General features: G+C 42.8%; 1 protein-coding gene across 1 annotated transcript in view; it reads left to right on the top strand.

The window, feature by feature from the left end:
• SRBD1 (S1 RNA binding domain 1) overlaps window positions 1-21058 on the top strand; it is a 399572-nt gene that overhangs the window by 182114 nt on the left and 196400 nt on the right. Inside the window, exon 16 of the mRNA XM_082249845.1 lies at window positions 5499-5590. Within this exon, the coding sequence (XP_082105971.1) occupies window positions 5499-5590 (92 nt within the window). The remainder of the gene's footprint in view (window positions 1-5498; window positions 5591-21058) is intronic.

The raw sequence follows: 21058 nt of genomic DNA, 5'->3' as shown, positions 1-21058 counted from the left end.
CTGTTTAAGGCCGGAGTGTCATTCTCTCTTGACCTTAGCAGGAGGTTTTGGCTGGAAATTGGCCATTCTGTGAATTTATGACTTGGAGCAGAAACGTTAGACTTTTTCGTCTTGCATGTTCACCCTTTTTCTTTTTTTTTTTTTTTTGTTGCTTTATAGAATAAGAAACCCTAACTTCTCATAACATTCACAAATATTTGCGCTATTGTTCTCATTACAGCGCTGAAAAGGAGATTTCTGACATTTACAGAACATTGCTGGGAAACTTTTCGCTATTTGGTAGCTACTGGTTAAAGCTTTAGGAGGGTAAAGGGGGGTTCTGAGGTCACTGAAATGTGTGTATGGAATTTTGAAAAGTAGATGAAATGCCCATTGATATGATAGTTATCTGTATTAAATTAAAGTAAAAAAAAAAAAAAAAAAATACCACTAGGTTTAACCACTTGAAGCCTTTTCTGGCACTTTAGAAAATTTCTTATAACCCCAAAACATTATATATATTTTTTTTTATAGTAGAGACCCTAGGGAATAAAATGGGGATCATTGAAATTTTTTTTGACACACAGTATTTGCGCAGCGGTTTTTTTAAATGCATTTGTTTGGAAAAAATAAAATTTAATGGATTAAAAAAAAAAATTTTGGGGGGAAAAAATTAAAGATGATGTTACACCAAGTAAATCGGTACCTAAAATGTCATGCTTTTAAATTGCACACGCTTGTGGAATGGCCACAAAATATAGTACTTAAAAAATCTCTTTTTTTTACAGGTTATACCTCTTATGTGTGGTGCAAACACCGTTTATATATGCGTGTGTGATTCACTTATGTGTTCACTTCTGCGTGCGAGCACAGATGAATGGGGGCGCTTTACATTTTTCTTTCTTTTATTTATTTATTTTTTACACTGTCCATTTATTTATTTATATTTTTGATCACTTTTATTCCTATTACAAGGGATGTAATCATCCCTTGTAATAGAAATAAGGATTACAGGCCCTCTATATGGAGAGATTTGAGGTAAGAAAAGACCCCAATCGCTCTCCTTTTTACCTTTAACATCAGAAGATCAAAAATATGATTTTTTTTGTTTGTTGATCTTTTACGTTAGAAAAAAAAAATGTTTACTTCCACCCTGGACCAGAAGTGACGTCATGATGTCACTCCAGTCCTCCAAGGTTACGGAGGCGATCAAGGACGATCTGGTCTTTGTTCACCTCTGTGACCAGCCGGGCGTACTGTTGGATTGTTTCACGGGTGAAAGCAGTAAGTTTGAGAAACAGTGGCGGGGGGGGGGGGGGGGGAGAAGAAATCCACTTCCTGCTGCTTTGGAAAGCGATTCAGTGGCTAATGAGCCGCTCCGATTGCTTTCCTGAAAATGCCAGGCATCGGCTGAAAAAAAAAATATTGTGGACAGCTTCAGCCATAACCCCGGTAAACCACTTGCAAACCGCAACATTAGAGATAGATAGATAGATAGATAGATATAGATAGATATATCTATATGTATTGTGGTGGCAAGTGGTTAAAGTCATGACAAGAGTCGTGTATTTTTCATTGAATCTTGGTGTGATTTGTGGATTTCTTCCAGATCCGTGCAGTACTCCAGTGTGAGACTTTCCCTCTGTGCAGGAGCTTCCTGTAATAAAGACTGCTAACCGCTTCTCTCTCTCCTTGTGCAGGGGGACTGGTCTTGTCTCCGTCCCCTCTTGTAGTTTTTTTTGCAGGCAGCTTTTAATGGGTATAGCTTCTTGGCCCTCTGCTGTCTGCCCAGGCTATGTCCAGCATAGCGATGACGTTGCTACTACTTCTACAGGGTAATATCTGGGGTTACAGAGGCATTTGGTGCTATTAGGGAATACATTTACATTAAAATCTTAGTGCCCGAATTTCAGGTTTAGTTTTCTGCTGTACTTAAAGGCCCATTGTAGTGAGATGTGCTTGAGGGCTGTCCCTACCGGGCCCCCTTCCATCCAACATCTTTTGATTGAAGGAGCCAAGCAGTAACTTGTTAGATTCATCCATCCAGGCTGTATACAGTACCGGGGGGAAAGTAATGGATATTTTACATTCAGAGAAATCCAATCGAATATGAGCAGCTTAATGGGTAACTCCACCTGGGAACATCGAGGCTGAGACTGGAGAAGAAATTGTTGCAATTGGAGACTGCTGTACCTAAGCAGGTACAAGTTGCTGGATTCATCCTAAAAGCTCTATTCCTGTACTGGTGTCTATTGTTGTACTATGAAGTCTGCAGGTCAATAACGGTTGTTTTGAATTCACGATTAACAGCGGCTCTGTAGGCAGCGTAGGCATTATGACATGTATTTCTGAAGAATTTGATATGGTGGCTAGTATACATGTTAGTTGGGTGCGTTTCCCAGCAGGAAGTTCAGGGAAGCGGTACACAGGAAGCCAGAGGGTGGGGGCAGGTCTTCTTTTAAGTGCTTTTATGCATAAAAAATTAAGTTAAAAAAATGTTTAGGTAAAAGTATTGTTTCCCCCCCTCAACACTGAGTGAGTGAGTCGTTACCCGATCCAGTTGTCATGGTCTTACCTTCTTGCTGTTCTCCTTCGTTTGACATGTGCTGGCGGCCATCTTGGTTTCTGGGTTTCTTGTAGCCTCCCACCCTGCGGCTCCTCCTTCCCACTGGGAGGAGCTGGATGCCTAGCTCATATATATATAGGAGGTCTGTGGCTTCAGTTCCTTGCTTGGTCCTCCTGTGTTCACATGCTTCTAAGACTGCTGCTGCTTCTGGTCCCTGATCCTGGCTTCGTCTGACTACCCTGCTGGTTCCTGATCCTGGCTTCGTCTGACCACCCTGCTGGTTCCTGATCCTGGCTTCGTCTGACCACCCTGCTGGTTCCTGATCCTGGCTTCGTCTGACCACCCTGCTGGTTCCTGATCCTGGCTTCGTCTGACTACCCTCCTGGTTCCTGACCTCTGGCTTCGCAAGGACTCTGCCTCGGTTTCGCCATCCGTTTGGACTTTTGCTTTACAGCTTGATTTTCAATAAAGCCTTCTTATTTTCACTTATCTGTTGTTGTACGTCTGGTTCATGGTTCCGTGACACCAGTGCTCTGACTGTCTGCAGCTGTTCTCTCCTTTCACTTGCTGGTCTCACAGGCTTCCATTTCTCACTGGCTGTCATTGCTGTCAGACAAATCCTGTGACAAGGGAGCAGGGGAAGGGGTCGAGCAGCGCTGTCTGTGTCTATGGGCACAGGCAGCGCAGCTTAGGATCGAGCCCACAGGTGTGCCAGGGTAGAAAGTGGATTCCTATGGTCATACACGGAGAAGAGGAGGGGACCCGATAAGAGGAGGTTCGGGGCTGCTCTGTGCAATTCTTACACAATGCCAGTGTCAGTAAAGTAACAGTGCATATTTTAAGCACTGATTACTATATTGGTGTCACTGGCCCCCAAAAAGTGTCACTTAGTGTCAGATTTGTCCCCTGCAAAGTCGCAGTCTCGCTAAAAGTCGCTGATCGCCACCATTACTAGGCAAAAGGCTATAAATTTTGCACAAACCAATCAATATACGCTTATTAGGATTTTTTTTTTTTTTACCAAAAATATGTAGCAGAATACATATTGGCCTAAATTAGTGAAAAAAATTTAATTTTTTTTTATTGGGAATGTTTTATAGCAGAAAGTAAAAACAATATTTTTTTTTCTCCCAAAATTGTCGCTCTTTTTTTGTTTATAGCGCAAACGATAAAAACCGCAGAGGTGATCAAATACAGCCAAAAGAAAACTCTACTTGCGGGAAAAAAAGACATCAATTTTATTTGGGTACAACGTTGCACAACTGCGCAATTTCACTTAAAGTAACGCAGTGCCGTATAGCAAAAAATGACCTGGTTATTAAGGTGGTAAACCTTCCGGAGCTAAAGTGGTTAATGTGCAAGCTGTAGTATAGTGCTTTTGTTTTTTTCAATTACCCCTTTGTATCTCCTACAATACCTGTTTGATGCGGACTGGTCCTGACTTCCCCCCTGAAAGCAGACCATGTTGATAATGGCTGCTGAGCTATGAGATTGTGGTCAGGATACGTGTCTCCATCATCCGCTCAGTCCTGTGTCTCCCCCCCCCCCCCCACCTGCCTGTCAGGTGTGTGTGTATCTGTGTGTACGTACGTGCGTGTGTGCGTGCGCTGCCCCTCCCCTCCTGCCGCTATTTGTTTTAATTTAACCATTTAAAAAAATGACTGCCAGCCCCTCTCCTGTATTCAGCTATAACACACTATATAAGTTTATGTGGAAAACGAAGCTTCTAAATACCATTTTTGTAGATATCTGCAGGCCAGTCACGTGACTCCCAGCCGCTCTTCTAGTCCGATCCAGGGCTACAGCAGGAGGAGCCGAGCGGCCAGCACAGCGTTCACGTGACCTCCCAGATAATGTCAGCGGGAGTTCTCGGCTCCTCATGCTGTAGCCCTGGATCGGACTTAAAGAACGCCCGGGAGTCACGTGACTGGCCTGAACAAATCTGCAAAAATGGTATTTAGAAGCTTTGTTTTCCCACATACACTTATATAGTGTGTTATAGCTGAATACAAGAGAGGGGCTGGCAGCATATCCCAACCCAAGGTTACAAACACTTAAAAATGTGTATTTTTTGCTAGAAAGTTACTTAGAACCCCCAAACATTATATATAGATATATATATATATATATTTTTTTTTAAGCAGAGACCCTAGAGCAGTGGTTCTCAACTCCAGTCCTCAGGACCCACTAACAGGCCAGATTTTTAAGTATTAACTTGAGGAGATGCCGACTAGAGAACTGCAATCACTGAGCAGCAAATTATGTCACCTGTGATGTATTTCAGTTATCTTGCAAACCTGGTCTGTTAGTGTGTCCTGTGGACCGGAGTTGAGAACCACTGCCCTAGAGAATGAAATGGCGGTTGTTGCCATATTTTATGTCACACGGTATTTGCGCAGCGGTCTTTCAAAAGCAATTTTTTTGGGGAAAAAAATACACTTTAATGAATTAAAAAAAAAACAAAAAACGTAAAGTTAGCCCAATTTTTTTGTATAATGTGAAAGATGATGTTACACCAAGAATCATGATCTTTATTCCAAGCAAAAGACTGTGATTCTCATTTCATCCAGAATCGTGCAGCTCTAGTTTGTAATATCTAATTGGTGTCTTTAATGCTGACTTCTCTGTGCTTGGGTTTCTCTGTCTGCTGTCACCATTATGAGGGCTTCACACTTTCCCTGCTGGATTATTGTATTTTCTCTTTTGGAGAATGGAGCAGCTGCAGCACACAATGGTGGGCAGGAGCATAGTCAGTGGATTTAACTGTTAAAATATCAGAAACATATAGGATACCATGGGCCTGTCCAAACCCACCTTCCTCCGCTATCACTACATATTGCTTTTACATGGACTGACCGTTTAAAGGTTACTCTGACTGTGACCAAGCTTTGTATACAATGACCTCACTTCAATATAATTGATGGCTTCTGATTTTTATTTTTATTTTTTGCAGCATTACCAATGAAGCGGGTGCATCCATCTATAGCGTTAGTCCAGATGCTGCCAAGGAGATGCCAGGCCTAGACCCCAATCTGCGGAGTGCAGGTATGGTTTCTTACTCTCCTACAGCTTGACCTCCTTTATGTGAAAATATCTTGGTTATGGTACTGAAGAAGTGTGATACTTATGTATTAGGAAAGGGCTGGTAACTTTCAGCTTGGGCAGGAGATGCAGCCAACTGCCCTTTTTATTGTAGGGACAGTTTGCTCTGAGCTAAAAGAGTATCACTTGCCTGAACTTTAGCTTTAGACATCATGTGCACTGACTGGCTCATTTACCCTTACGGTGCAAAAACTGAGTATATTTTGGATCACGGGAGGCACAGGTAGTGTGTACAGAAATAATAATAAGTACTATAATCAGCGCAAACCGTATGTGTAAATAAAGTGAATCAATAAATAAACGCACAAGGCCGCATGCAATCAGTGCAATACACAAAACACCAATGAATAAAATTACATAAATATTGCTGCGCCAAGTGAAAATTAATAAAAGTGCATATTCGAAATAAACAATATTAAACTTATTAAAAGCAAATCAATGCAGATAATAGGTGCAATAAAGTGCAAAAAAGTCCCAATATCAGTGATCAAGTGAATATTGGATAATAAAACCCAAGGATCAGTGAATAAATAACTAAAAATCAATTCAAAAAGATCTTAATCTTCATCTGCGTTCTGTAATTAAAGTGCCACAGTGCTCCACACTCAACACATGTGCTCCTGGTGACTGGTGCCAGAATAGCAGCTCACCTCAAGGATAGACTCCAAGGAAGTCATACATGCATAGATATCGTTTAGATCAGCAGCCTATATACTCCACTTCTTCCACTTTAACTGCCCTCCGAGTGCGATAGGGATCACAGCAGTACTCAGCAGAAAAATAAAGGAGAGATAGGATCTAACGCTCTCGGTTTTAAAGCTTTTATTGGAAAATCAAAAGGACAAATAAACTCCCATTCTCTTGCACTTAAGCAGTGCGGGCTGGAAACGGCAGACAGATCGTAGTAACAGGACTTCCTGGGATATTGGGACTTTTTTGCACTTTATTGCACCTATTATCTGCATTGATTTGCTTTTAATAAGTTTAATATTGTTTATTTTGAATATGCACTTTTATTAATTTTCACTTGGCGCAGCAATATTTATGTAATTTTAGTGTGTACAGAAATGCTGCATTATGTCAGCATTATTTGTAAAACTGACAGGTTGGAATGTGCAGCTGCTATATGCAGAGGGACGTATGCCCTGATTACAGAACATTGAGGGCCAGTTCACACCACATGCAGCCCAGTGCATTTTTTTTCTGCACCAAAAATGCATGGAAAGTAGATTATATGGTTTCCAGTGGCATAGTTCACACCAGTGCTTGCAGTTCTAGTGCGTTCCAGTTCCAGAAAAAAATGTAGAACGTGCTGCATTTTTCCTGCACTGAACTGTACTGGAACGCTGTAAAACACACTGAAATGCACCAAAAACACACTGGAACACATATCCTTATTAAATGTTAAGAAAAAAGAGGGCGGTGCACTGGACTGCACCAAAAAATGCATCAAAAACTTACTGGAAGAAAAGCATCTGGAACGCATCCGGACTGCGTTTCTATGGTGGGAACTGGCCCTCAGAGCATATAGCCCTTTAGTACCACCAGTTGGATGTGCGTACAGCCAAAGTATATTTCAGCCTGTCATTGATTTTGGGCGGCTCCTGGCAGCAGGCTCATTGCCTTCTTAAAAATGATAGCTGTGAATATAGACTTAAATTAGAGTGTGAAAATCTCAGTATATAAAAGGAACATAGCAAGTTGCTTCCAAAAAAAATCTAGGTATGATCTTTGTACTTATGCCTCGTACACACGCAACGATTGTTGGCCGTGAATTTTCGGCCAACGTCCGATCGGCCGATTTTCGGCTTGTTAGTATGATGCTTCCGACAACCGACTCCGACTTTTCGGCCGAACAAAATCTGGTGTGCAGGCTATAAAATTTTTGTTGGCCGTCAACAGAACGGCCAATTTTCCGTCAGTCAGTACAGATTTCGGCAGACAAAAATCTGATGAGCAAGACTGGGCATGCTCAGAGAAGAAAAAACACACGGAAAGTAAACCAGAACATGACATCACTTCTGAAGTTGGTTTTTGTTGGCCGAGAAAATTCGTGTGCAGTCTAGAGCACATTTCAACCAACAATACTGGACAAAAGACGGCCGATCGGTTGGTCGATAATCGTTGTGTGTGTACGAGGCTTTACATGTCAGTATTTCAGATGAACCCAGTAGGTAAGGAGGGAATGAAACCACCCTAAAGCAAGCATCGGAATTTATGATCAGTTTTGTTTTTTTGGCAGCCCATTGAAATGAATAGTGTAATGTGCAATATAAAGCAACACAATTGATCAGGTAGATGTGAATGGATCTTTTTTTTTTTTACATGTGTATCAAAAAACATGGAATACACTATTCATTTTTTATTAAGAAAACATGTCTGTCATAGAAAGGTTGTGGAATAGCGATGACATGTAGATGGTTTCTTAGAAGCGCAGCACCTTTACATCACCTTTCTCTTTGCACACAGAGTGTAACAGACACGGCTTATTAGTTATTTATTTCAGGGTGGAAAGTTAGAGAAGTCACTCTGCAGATGAAAGCCTGCAAGCCATTGAGAACACACATGAGGACACGAGCCTGCTGCAGTTAGAGGGGTGTGCTCCGTGCCACACACAATTACTCCCGCTGACATCCGGCACTGTAATGTCTTGCGATGTGTTCTTGGGGAACGTCAGCACTTGTGACGATCGCACATATGGACAAGAGTGTGGGAATGTCAGCTTCAGCTAATTTATTAATTTGTTCTTCGTTTGCAAAAGAGCACTATTGCCCTTTAGGTGGTCAAAAGCAGATGTGCTTCAGTGTCCGCTACATTTCTTACATCGAAAATGTCACCTTACTTAGGAAGGTATTCATTCCTTTTTAACCATTTAAAGCATATTGCGCTGAGCGGTGAAGTCTGCCTGTAGCTTACAGGAGGCACATCTTAGCTGAAGAATTCATGACCTTATCCCCATTATGCCTCTGCTTTCTTTTGAAATCCTCTGAGCATGGGGCAGTAAGCACATTGCCTTCCACATCCCACAATGCAGTTCTATGGGCAATGATAATTATTCAAAACGACTCCACCTTGTAGGGCTTATGCACACAGGACCTGCTGTCAGGAAAAAGCAGCATTAAAACACGCTTTAAGCCAAGTTTTTGAATAGTGTTTTTCCACGTTAGTGGTTTTAAAATCTTAAAACACCAAACATGCAAACATAAACTTTCAGATGGGTTTGGAGGCATGAGCGTTGAGGTCGGAAAAAAAAAAAAAAAGCAACTGTATGTCCTGAAAAAGAGGTGGTTTGGCTGTAAAACAGCATAAAAACAGGACTAAATGCCGTAGCATGCTTTTTAGCCGCATTTTTTCAGCCAAACTACCTCTGTTCCGGGACGCACAGGCAGTCCCCCCCCCCCCCCCCTTTTTTTTTTTTTTACTGCCCCTAAATGCTCATGCCTCCAAACTCCTCTGAAAGTTTATGTGTGCATGGACACACAGGCTAACATGGAGGAACGTTTAGTGCCGGTGTTCCGTGAGAAAAACCTACCCGTGAGAAATGCCTACCCTCGTCACTTCCGGTGCACCTACGTCATGCACGGAGGGTATGAAATGATTACGGCAGTGTGTGTAACGCGGCGGTTACATTAAAACAGCTGTGCAGCAATATGAGTCATCTCCGCTCCTGTCCCTGGCACTTCCCTGATCTTGGCTAGTAAATATAAAAGCGGCGGCGGGTGTATGAAAAGATAAATCACGGAGCAGAGAGCCGCTTTTATATTTACTAGCCAAGATCAGGGAAGTGCCAGGGACAGGAGCGGAGATGACTCATATTGCAGCACAGCTGTTTTAATGTAACCGCCGCTTACACACACTGCCGTGATAATTTCATTCCCTCCGTGCATGCGTACTAGTCAGCTCCTCATCTGTTACATTACGTATCCGGGGCTGTGAGCATGCGCACTGCTGCTCAGCTGTTCCTGACAGGAAGTGACGAGGGTAGGCATTTCTCACGGGGTAGGTAATTCACACTTCCGCGTGTGCGGCGATCGCATGTAATATCGGAGCGCACTGCTGCTTCATTACATGCGATCGGATGTGCAGTGCGAATTCAGCCATACACTTTGTATGGCTAAATTCGCACTGCACCCGCACCAAACACGCACATGAGGCATTTTTTCAGCCGCATCAGGATCGGATCGCACAGTGGTTCACACTTATGCGATCCGATCCTGTGCGAACTGTCAGATCGCACTGCGATATGCGATCAAACTGGGTGTGTCGTTAACATTTCATTGACACCCCCAGCGTATCGCATATGGCAGTGTGAACTGCCAGATGTGCGTTTACGATGCGGGAACAGGCTGCGAATTCGCAGCCTTCCCGCATCGCACAAGTGTGACCCGGCACTTAGAGGCAGTAAAAAAAAAAAAAAAACACCAGACGCCCCTAAAGGGCCATCCATTCTTGATGTAGACTAAATTATGTTTTGCCAACACACCAAAGATCATTAAACACTTTGTATCCGGGTCAATTCTGACACTTCAATGCCACATGTAAAAATCTACTGTTTTTTGCTAGAAAATTACTTAGAACCCCCAAATATTATATATAGATTAAAATGGTGGGTGTTGCAATTTTTATATGTCACACGGTATTTGTGCAGCCATTTTTCAAATGGAACTTTTTTGGAAAAAATAAACTTCAGCGAATTTAAAAAAAAAAAAAACAGAAAAGCTAGCCCATTTTTTTTGTATAATTTGAGGTTCAACATTCACATATTGGCCTCCCAGATCGCAGGCAGAATTACTGCAATTTAAATCACAGCAAATCGTGGGACTCCCACGCAATTCCCATCACTTCCAGTGGCATCCCAATTTTGCTGTGATTGTCGCCCCCCGACGAATCGAGGTAAAATCGCGTCATCAGAATCGTGGAACGCCTGTCGCTCAAAAACAGTAAAAGAACTTCTTTAGGGTGACAGGCATCCCGGGATTCTGTGTGTGCAATTTTACCGCGATTAGTCGGGTGTCAATCGCGGCAAAACCGCTCTGCGTTTGGGGTACCATTGGAAGTGACGGGAATCGCGCGGCGCCAATATGTGAACCGAGCTTTAAAGATGATGTTACGCCGAGTAAATTTCTAACATGTCACGCTTTAAAATTGTGTCTGCCCCTGGAATGGCGGCACACTATGGTGCTTTAAATTCTCCATAGACGAGGCTTTAAATGCCTTTACGGGTTATCAGTTTAGACTTCTACAGGAGGTCTGATGCTAGAATTAATTGCCCTCGCTCTGACGTTGGTGACAATACCTTGCGTTTGGTGTGATCACTGTTTGCGTATGCGTTTGCATTTGCGCGTAAGCATGGTGGGACAGAGGCGTTTTCAATTTTTTAAATTATAAATTATTATTTTTTTTTTTATATAAATTATTTTTTTTTTACACTTTTTTTTTTTGGGGGGATTTACACTTTATTATTACTCATCTCTCTTAGTTTCCGGGGTTAAAGAGCGAGAGAGGTGCGACATCCATTCCTCTCTCTCTGTTCAGTGCAGAAATCACCGCCGGCTGCATCGCTCCCAGGCTCCGCAATAGGATGGTAGAGCCTGAGAGAGGCGGCGGCAGTAGGAGGGGGTGGAACCCCCTTCCGCTTCCCGCAGAATCACTTCTGCTACAAAGGAATTCGTTGGCTGAAAACATCCATACAGGGATGATGCCTGTAGGTTTAGGCATCATCCTGGTATAACTACTGAAACCCGAGGACGTCCATGGATGTCCTACGGGCGGCAGTTAGTTAAAGTTTTTGTAAACCCTCACACTGATCTTTACAGCAAATAGCTCTACAGGGGGTGTGTGTGTGTGGGGGGGGGGTGTCTGGACAAGTCTGATCATTGGAGGAGAGCAGGCTGAGTTCCCAGCACAACTAGGGAACTGACCACACTGTTCTATCATGCTTAGTGTGGTCAATTTGAATTAGGAAAGCAGAGAGATTGGCAGGAACACCAGGGATTTCACACAAAGGAAGCAATACAAAGAGGACAGGATACTTTCTCCTACAAGTACATGTACAACAGGCACATATCCGGAAGGGGAAATTTGGGGTTTACATATTCTTTTAATGAAGTACAAGTGTTTATTCAGTGATCACATCACAGTGTTAAAGTGCAAAGTATTGGAGCCATGCATTAACCTCTTCGCCAGACATGTAATACATGTGTAACCTCAGGACTCTGATAGTCACTGCAGCATCTGCTTATTACTTGTCCTACCTGGGAATGTGTGATGGGAATATTATACATATATGACCTAGGTTGAGGTGCATTCTAGGAGAATGATGTAATAATTTTGCTGCAGGCAGAAGGAAGAATTTCCTTTGTCTCCTGTCCCCTAGCAGTCAGACTGTAACAATGTAACCTTGTAGCAAACCACAAGGTTGAGAGGCTGTAGCAGAGTCTTATCTTTCACTTGCGCTGGGGCTGTGGTGTGGCCTGGTCCACCTACTGGGACGGGGGCAGGGTGCTGTGCTGGCGATGGGGGCAGGGAGGTGTGCCGCCGGCGACTGGGCAATCGTTTGTGGGGCGTACCTGGTGGGGGCTCCTGCCGGGGGCCCCCCTTTCCTGCCTGTCCCATTTTCTGAGCCCTAGTGATCCCTCCTGGGTCCCTGGGAGCCTCATGGTGCCGCCATTTTGCTGTAGCCTGTGCACTCAATGCACAGTGGCCATGTTTGTGTAGTCCGGCGGCCATTTTGCGGTAATATGCCATTGAAAATAGCGGCAGCCATGACAGTGGATCCCTATGGGCAGCAATTTCGGCGGTGGGACCCCTTCCTCATCCCCTGGTGCTGACTCCTCGATCTTTTCACTTCCTGATCACCGCACATGGAGTGCAGATTATCCTGGTGGCTGCCGGTGCCTGTTTCTACTGGGTGGTGAATCTGGTGGGGTCCTCTCTACTGAGGATCGATTAGGTTCTCGGTTACTGGCGACCGAGTGGTGCTGCCGGAGTGGTCAGGGTGTCCCTTAGCAGTGTTTTTTACACCTTTTCTTTGTGTGGTCCCCCAATTGACTTATGGAGTCCTTGGGGAATATTTCCACACCTGGTCCCCTCTCAGAGGCTGCAGGGCCATTGGGGTTCCAACCATCCATTGATGCACTGACGGTGGTCCTGGAGTCCTTTGTTTCCTGGGTGGAGGTGGTTTTTGGGCGAGAGGCTAGCAAAAAGCGCCTCCGCCTCATCTGTCTCCTCAGATCCAGTGTCTGATTTGGCCGCCGCGGACAGGGGTCACTCTGCTGGGTCTGCGACCACGTGCCCTGAGTTCTCAAATAGTGAGGATGATTCCTCCACTCCTGTAGCTGCGCATGAAAAGGCGCTGGTGGATGCACAGATTGCATCTGTGCGTGAGACCTTAAAAATGGGGGACATAGCTGAAGCTGAGACAGGGGCATTATAATTGTGGATATAACAATTATAATTGTTTTATTATTACATATTAATTACATATAGTTACATAGTAGGTGAGGTTGAATAAAGACAATAGTCCATCCAGTTCAACCTGTGTAGGTGTGTGTGGCTGTAATCATCTCGCATACCCCTGAATGTTCTGATCCTTGAGATGTACGTCTAGAAGTCTTTTGAAAGCCACCATATTACCTGCAGAAACCACCTCTTGTGGTAGAGAATTCCACAATCTTGTAGCCCTAACAGTAAAGAACCCCCCACGTTGCCTGAGGTTAAAACGCTTCTCCTCTAATCGCAATGTATGCCCCCGAGTCCTCATGCAATCCCTGCGACTGAACAGCTTTTCTTCTAAGCCTAGATCCCCATTGAGATATTTAAAAATTGCTATCATGTCCCCCCTCAGGCGTCTCTTCTCCAGGGAGAATAAATCAAGCGATTGCAGACGCTCCTCATAATCAAGGTCCTCCAATCCCCTAATTAGTTTAGTTGCCCTTCTCTGGACCCTCTCCAGCTCCAACACATCCCTTCTGAGGACTGGTGACCAGAACTGGACAGAATACTCCAGATGCGGTCGGACCAGAGTTTTATAAAGTGGAAGGATTATAGTCTTATCTCTGGAATACATCCCTTTCTTTATGCATGCTAATATTCTGCTGGCTTTGGCAGCTGCCGCTTGACATTGCATGCTGTTGCCTAGTCTATCATCCACCAATACTCCCAGATCCTTCTCCATTTTTGATTCTCCCAGGGGTTCCCCTCCTAACGTAATTTTCTTTACTTATGATGCGTTTTAGTTATTTGTGAATTTAGTTTACATTTATGTATTTAAATATTATTGATATTTTATGTTTTACAACTTTTATTTGAGCAGAAAATAACCCACAAGGACGCGCAAATGGCACGTCTCTATTAATTTATATGAGAAAAAAAAACGCTCAAATCTGCCGGATTCAAGCTGCCAAAAAAACTCCAGAACTTATTTGAGCTTCAGGCATTTGGCTTCAGGGGACTTGGAGTAGAGATGTGAACCATCTCCACAGAGCATAATTTAATTTTTTCTCCAGCAGCCTTTTGGAGCTTCAAGCTTGGAGCTTATGACCTTAGGGTCATAATCATCATTTTCCTTACTCCAAACACAGCGAGTTAATGCCAAAGAGCTCAATTTTGGTCCCATCTGACCACATCACTTTCTCCCAATCCTTCTCTGAATCATTTAGATCAGTGGTTCTTAACCTGGGTTCGATCGAACCCCAGGGGTTCGGTGAGTCAGTTTCGTGGGTTCGGCGGAGGTCATTTCTGAACTGGTCTCTGAAAGACAACAGCAGAAGTCACACTGATTTGCAGTAAATATTCATTATTATGTTTTTGTTTTTGTGTGAAAATCATGTTTTTAATGGTTTTGTTCTTTAATGATTTTGTTCATTTTGTGCACCTATGTATAAATATATACCTAAATATATACCTAGGTTTTGAATTTGAAAAAATCATATTTTATTTTTCCAATTAAGAAGGGTTCAGTGAATGCGCATATGAAATTGGTGGGGTTCAGTACCTCCAACGAGGTTAAGAACCACTGATTTAGATGTTCATTGGCTGACTTCAGATGGGGCCTGTAGTGTACATGTGCCTTCTTGAGGAGGGGAACCTTGTGGGCGTTGCAGGATTTTAATCCATGGTGGCATATTGTGTTACTAATGGTTTGTTTGGTGAATGTGGTCCCAACTGCCTTGAGATCATTAACAAGCTCCTCCCATGTAGTTCTGGGCTGATCCCTCACTTTTCTCATGATCATCCTTACCCCATTAGGCAAAATCTTGCACGGAGCTCGAGCCACAGGGCGATTGATGGTTATTTTGCCTTTATTCCATTTGCGAATAATTGCTCCAACAGTTGTCTCCTTCTCACCAAGCTTCGTGTTGATGGTCTTGTAGCCCATTCCCTGATGTTCCTTACTTATTTTATTCACCGAACTCCAACTCAATTTATAACATTTGTATCGTGTTTTTTTCTGGATTTTTGGTTGATATTCTCTCTATCATTCAAGATACACCTATGATAAAAATCATAGATCCTTAATTTCTTTGTAAGTGGACAAACTTACAAAATCTGCAGGGGATCAAATCATTATTTTCCCCACTGTATATACAAGGCTAGTTCCATAGAATGCTCCAAGAGAAAGGAGCTACTCTGAAACAAGAAACCTGGGGCAGCCGTCATGGCACCAGCTTAAACTGGAACATAGGCAAGGATTAAAAGATAAAGAAGCTGTATACATAGTAAGTGATTAAATCAGCTGCTGTTTAATATCCCTTTAAGGCATGATGCCCAAAAATTTACTGATTGCAACAAGCTCGAAAAAAAGATGCCAGTTCAATTTTATTTATTGTGCCCATTGGCTTCTGGGACCTGGCCAGTGATGAACCATAAATTTTATTTTTGCATCACTCACGGCACAGTGTAGAGGCTGAAAATAGAAGCCAGTCCTCTTAGCCACGGTCAGGTCAGGCCTGGTGTTTTCTTTTTGGAGTTGTTTGGAAGTGGGATCAATTTTTCCAGTAATTACATACATGAAGCAAATAAATGTCGTGCTCTTTATTTAGTAAGATTTCCTTCACGCTTTCATACAATACTCTAGTTATGCCGGCCAGCTCAAGCTCTCGACTGCCAAACCTGTTAAATGTTTGCCCTGGCGAGCTATCAGAGAGAGCAGAACAAGTCTCATCTAACTGCAGCCCAGTTCCGTGTCTGTCCTTACATTGGCAGTGTACTTTATTCTGGCAGCATCAGGCTCTGATGGTACTAAAATGTTCAAACATGGCATGTTCCTAGTCCTAGTGGGCCAAGGCGATGAAATATATAAGATGACGAGTTGCCCGCCATAGCTTTCTTTTTATTTTGGAACATTTTTTGAGCTTCCTTGAAACGACGACAGTAAGCACCGTTTGTATTTCATAAGGACAGATGACATAACCCTGTTAGAATCTGAGAAAAACTAAATCCTCTCACTGAATTTTTATTTTTTTTTATAAAAGGGGTTCGCAGTCCTCCAGCAGCTAGGTACATATGTAGCAAAAAGAAGTTCAGCCTAAAACTAACTACTGGCAGCTACATTCGAAGACAAATCCTGTAAAGCAAAAATCGCTATACAAACCATTTCTGCAGCCCATCCGGTCTTGTCTCCAGTGGCAGATGCTGTGGAAGAGACAGCCGACAACGACTGGGAAATGCCAGGGAAGTGACCTCACCCATAGACTTACTTTGGGACTTCCGTTGCTGGCTGCCCCTCCTGCACATGCATACACAGCTCAGCGTGGGACCGGATCAGCTGCAGAAAAGGTATGTTTAATGATGTTTGCTTTACAGGGTTAGATTGATTAGTCTTAGAATGTGGCTGCAAGTAGATTTAGAGTTAGCTAGTTTCAGACTGAACTACTGCTTTAAATATATCTTTCATTATGGGGCTTAGCAGCGTGCTATAGGGTTGGTTAGTTTGGTAATATTGTCTAATGAGGTGGGCACATGCTCTTTTTTTTTTTTTTTTAATATATACTCTAAATGCGTAGTCTCCAAACTACAGCCCACAGGCCCAATCTAGCCTGCTACAAGATTTAATCTGGCCCACAGATGGGGTCAGTGCATATCCTTAATGTGTACAGATTGAGGATTAAAGTAATATAACAGAGGCTATGGTCTCTGTAATGGTATCGTGCGCTGGGACACCATTTTGTCACCACGGGCATCCATGTTGTCCAGTAACACAGTCTAGCAAGCAAATGTGTACTCCGAGATATTTTTCTCCCCCCCCTCTCTCTCCTCCAGCTAATTAATCCCTGGGTCACATAACATTAGTATGCGAGCTTCAATAGAGCTGTTATCTCAGTAGACAGGAAGCCTGGCAGATGTACAGGCCGGGTCATAAACAGCAAGCCATTAAGACTGACCTGGCTGGGTCGTAAATGAAACACAGCCCAGATGGTCATTAGAACTGTAATACATTCACGCACAAATTCATAATTGTAAACACAGCTAAGATATGTCTCTAGAAAGTATATATTTGAATGCCAAATAAAATACTGAACGAAACGAGACCATGCATGATCCCCCTATCGCACATAGGATAGAAAAGAGCGATAAGATATTTCCTATATGATAGATATATTCATGTTTGAAATCGCTTGAACGCAAATAACATGCTGAGTTATAAAGTAGCAGTTTAAAGAATGTAACCCTTACATATTTCAAGATATGAATTTGGTTATAAATCTGTCTAAGCGGGAGGTTCCTTGGTATGTTCTGAGCCTCATGGCCCCAGTGATTATTGGTCAAGGACCTCTGGTGACACCCCCTGCGGGTCAGAGAAAAAGAGAGAAGCTAATGAGTTTCTCAGTTCTCATTTTAACATCAAGCAATAACCTCGCTCAAGGGAAGAACCGATCACACATGCTCAGCTTCTGGAACTCTGATAATACAAGGACATTGGCTGCAAGTATTTTTATTTCTAATTCTTTATCTATTCTTCTAATTGCTGAATTGTGTCTCTATTTCTTTGTAATCCATTTTTCTGTAAATATTTTTATTTGCACCAATTTTAACCTTTTTTATAATTAAACCTTATTTTGAAAAGTGTTAATTTTGTCTCTAAGCTCTTAACGCAAGCTAACCAAAGAACCTGCCTCTTGAAAGAGCGCTACTGTGTAGAATAAATCCTCTGGACACTCCTGTCTGCTGTGACAGCGCGTGTTACAGATGATTATTCTAAAGTCATAATTGGTATTTCTACAATTACGAGCTTCCTCTGGGCTCATCATAATGTAGCGGTGTTGGCAGAGAAAGGGTTAATTGCTAAATTAGCCCGGTGACAATCGCTCTCAGCCTGCTGGCATCTAGACTGTGGTCCCGCAAGCTGAACAATCTGTGTTCCGGGTGCAGCTGAGAGTGGCATTGTTACGCAAGTGACGGCAGGGTGTGAAATTGCCTGGTCTTTGATCACGAGTTGGATGAGAAGGCCAGGTGTCTGATACCCACCACCGTCACAGTCTCCACTTCAACACAAGCCCATGTGCCGGGGGACTCTGATGTAGACTGTTATGTAGGAGTTACTGGAAGTGCAATTGCATGTACTATGCACTCCGAACTATAGATGGCGCTGTAGTGATATACTAGCTTCTGTATTTATGCTTGTATATTCTGCACGGAAAGGAAGTATTTTTTTTGTCTTTTTTTCCTCTTCTGTCTCTTCCAAGGCTGTTCTCACACGTGTGCTGTTCTCCTGTGCAAGTAAAGCTGAATTATACATTACTCAAGATATCAGTGCCTCATCTTATCACATAACCAGTAGCGGGGACTCTTATGTGAACCTTGACGTAAGAGGGCCTCTGATGGTTACTTTAATGTATGGGGGACTCTGATGGGAACTTTTTTGGGCACATGAATATCTCTAAAATATATGATGTGGCCCTTGTACTAAAAAGTTTGGAGACCCCTGTTCTAAATGGTCCCTTCCGTGTACTAAAATGGCTTTGATAAAGGAAATTTATATTAATTTTTTACATACAGTGAGGGAAAGAAAAGTATTTGATCCCCTGCTGATTTTGTACATTTGCCCATTGACAAAGAAATGATCAGTCTATAATTTTAATGGTAGGTTTATTTTAACAGTGAGAGACAGAATAACAACAAAAAATCCAGAAAAACACATTTAAAAAAAAGATATAAATTGATTTGCATTTTAACAAGTGAAATAAGTATTTGACCCCTTCGCAAAACATGACAGTACTTGGTGGCAAAACCCTTGTTGGCAATCACAGAGGTCAGACATTTCTTGTAGTTGGCCACCAGGTTTGCACACCTCTCAGGAGGGATTTTGTCCCTCTTTGCAGATCCTCTCCAAGTCATTAAGGTTTCGAGGCTGACGTTTGCTAACTCGAACCATCAGCTCCCTCCGCACATTTTATATGGGATTAAGGTCTAGAGACTGGCTAGGCAACTCCAGGACCTAAATGTGCTGCTTCTCGAGCCACACCTTTGTTGCCTTGGCTGTGTGTTTTGGGTCGTTGTCATGCTGGAATACTTATCCACGACCCATTGTTCATGCTCTGGCTGAGGGAAGGAGGTTCAACACTGCAAGTTAAGTTGATGCCAAAGAGCTCGATTTTGGTCTCATCTGACCACAACACTTTCACCCAGTTCTTCTTTGAATCATTCAGATGTTCATTAGCAAACTTCAGACGGGCCATTTACATGTGCTTTCTTGAGCAGGGGGACCTTGCGGGCTCTGCAGAATTTAATTTCTTCACGGCCTAGTGTGTTACCAATTGTTTTCTTGGTCCCAGCTGCCTTTAGATCATTGACAAGATTCTCACGTGTAGTTTTGGGCTGATTCCTCACTGTTCTCGTGATCATTGAAACTCCACGACGTGAGATCTTGCTTTGAGCCCCGAACCAAGGGAGATTATTTTCTGTTTCTTCCATTTGTGAAAAATCGCCCTAACTGTTGTCACTCTCTCACCAAGCTGCTTGGCGATGGTCTTGTAGCCAATTCCAGCCTTGAGTAGGTGTAAAATCTTGTCCCTGACATCCTTGGACAGCTCTTTGGTCTTGGCCATGGTGGAGAGATTGGAATTTGATTGATTGCTTCTGTGGACAGGTGTCTTTTATACAGGTAACAAGCTGAGATTAGCAGCACCCCCTTTAAGAGAGTGCTCCTAATCTTAGCTCATTACCTGTATAGAAGACACCTAGTAGCCAGAAATCTTGCTGACTGATAGGGGATCAAATACGTATTTCACCCATTTAAAATTAAAATGCATTTATAACTTTTTGAAATGTGTTTTTCTGGATATTTTTGTTGTTTTTTTGTCTCTCACTGTTAAAATAAACCTACCATTAAATTATTGACTGATCATTTCTTTGTCAGTGGACAAACTTACAAAAAAAGCAGGGGATCAAATACTTTTTTCCCTCACTGTATTTTCTTAAAGATTAATTCCTGGTATGGATGTTTTTACATAATGACATTGGTCTTGCCTGGACTAATGTAACCATGTAAACACCATACCTGGCAGATTCCCCCTGGAAGCTGAAAACCATTGTAATGGGCTTCTCTACTGCTTACTGAAGACAGGAAGCTCAGTATGGTCACCATTCAGAGAATGCTTGCAGTTTCTGAATGAATGCTGAGCAGGCAACTTCATTCAGTAGGCAGCATAGCAGATGCCCTGCATGGGACCCGGAATCTAGTGGAGATCACTGTAGTAACCATGCCTACTACAGTGATTGCTTCCAGGGGCATCGACAAAGTATTGTATTTTCGAAAAATAAAATAAAACACTGTTGTTTACAGAGCTTAACAGCCGGTTCACACTACCACTACCAGAAAGTCGCCCTGTGACTTGAAGAGACTTGTTTAGAGACTTGGAAGAGACTTGTGCACTACTTTGAAGAGACAGGCGACTTTGTCTGTGGGGAATGCCTGGCTAATCTCTTTCTTCTTCCTGGAAAGTCTGATAACAAGTCGTGTCAATTAAGAGAAGGAGGCGACTCCCATTGAAGTATATGGGACAGTCGGATCACAGGTCGCCTCAAAGTAGTACAGGACCCTTTTCTGAAGTCGGAGCGACTTCAGTAGTGCCAATTAAGACGGCACTGATTGATTAACATTGCTTTTGTTATGTCAAGCGACCTGGGGCAACACAAGTTGCCTCACAAGTCGCGCTAGTGTGAATGGGCTCTTATAGTCCAAGAAATGACTCCTCACTTTCTTTCCAAAGGGGTCCGTCTGAGCTTTCAATCCTTCTAGAGACGGCGACTTTGAAAGAAAACGGCTTCTGCTTGGATTCTCACTTTAGAAAATACATAGAGCTTGATTTGAGTAGAGCATGTTATCTTTGAAAGTTGAAAGAAAAATGAAACTTCCGCGCTATGGACTAAATGGATAGATAGGTGAATAAATGAATGGGTGAAAAAGAT

The sequence above is a fragment of the Pelophylax lessonae genome (assembly GCF_965119305.1).
Source record: "Pelophylax lessonae genome assembly, chromosome: 3".
NCBI classification, from domain to species: Eukaryota; Metazoa; Chordata; class Amphibia; order Anura; family Ranidae; genus Pelophylax; species Pelophylax lessonae.
This window is presented reverse-complemented; position numbering and strand designations above follow the sequence as displayed.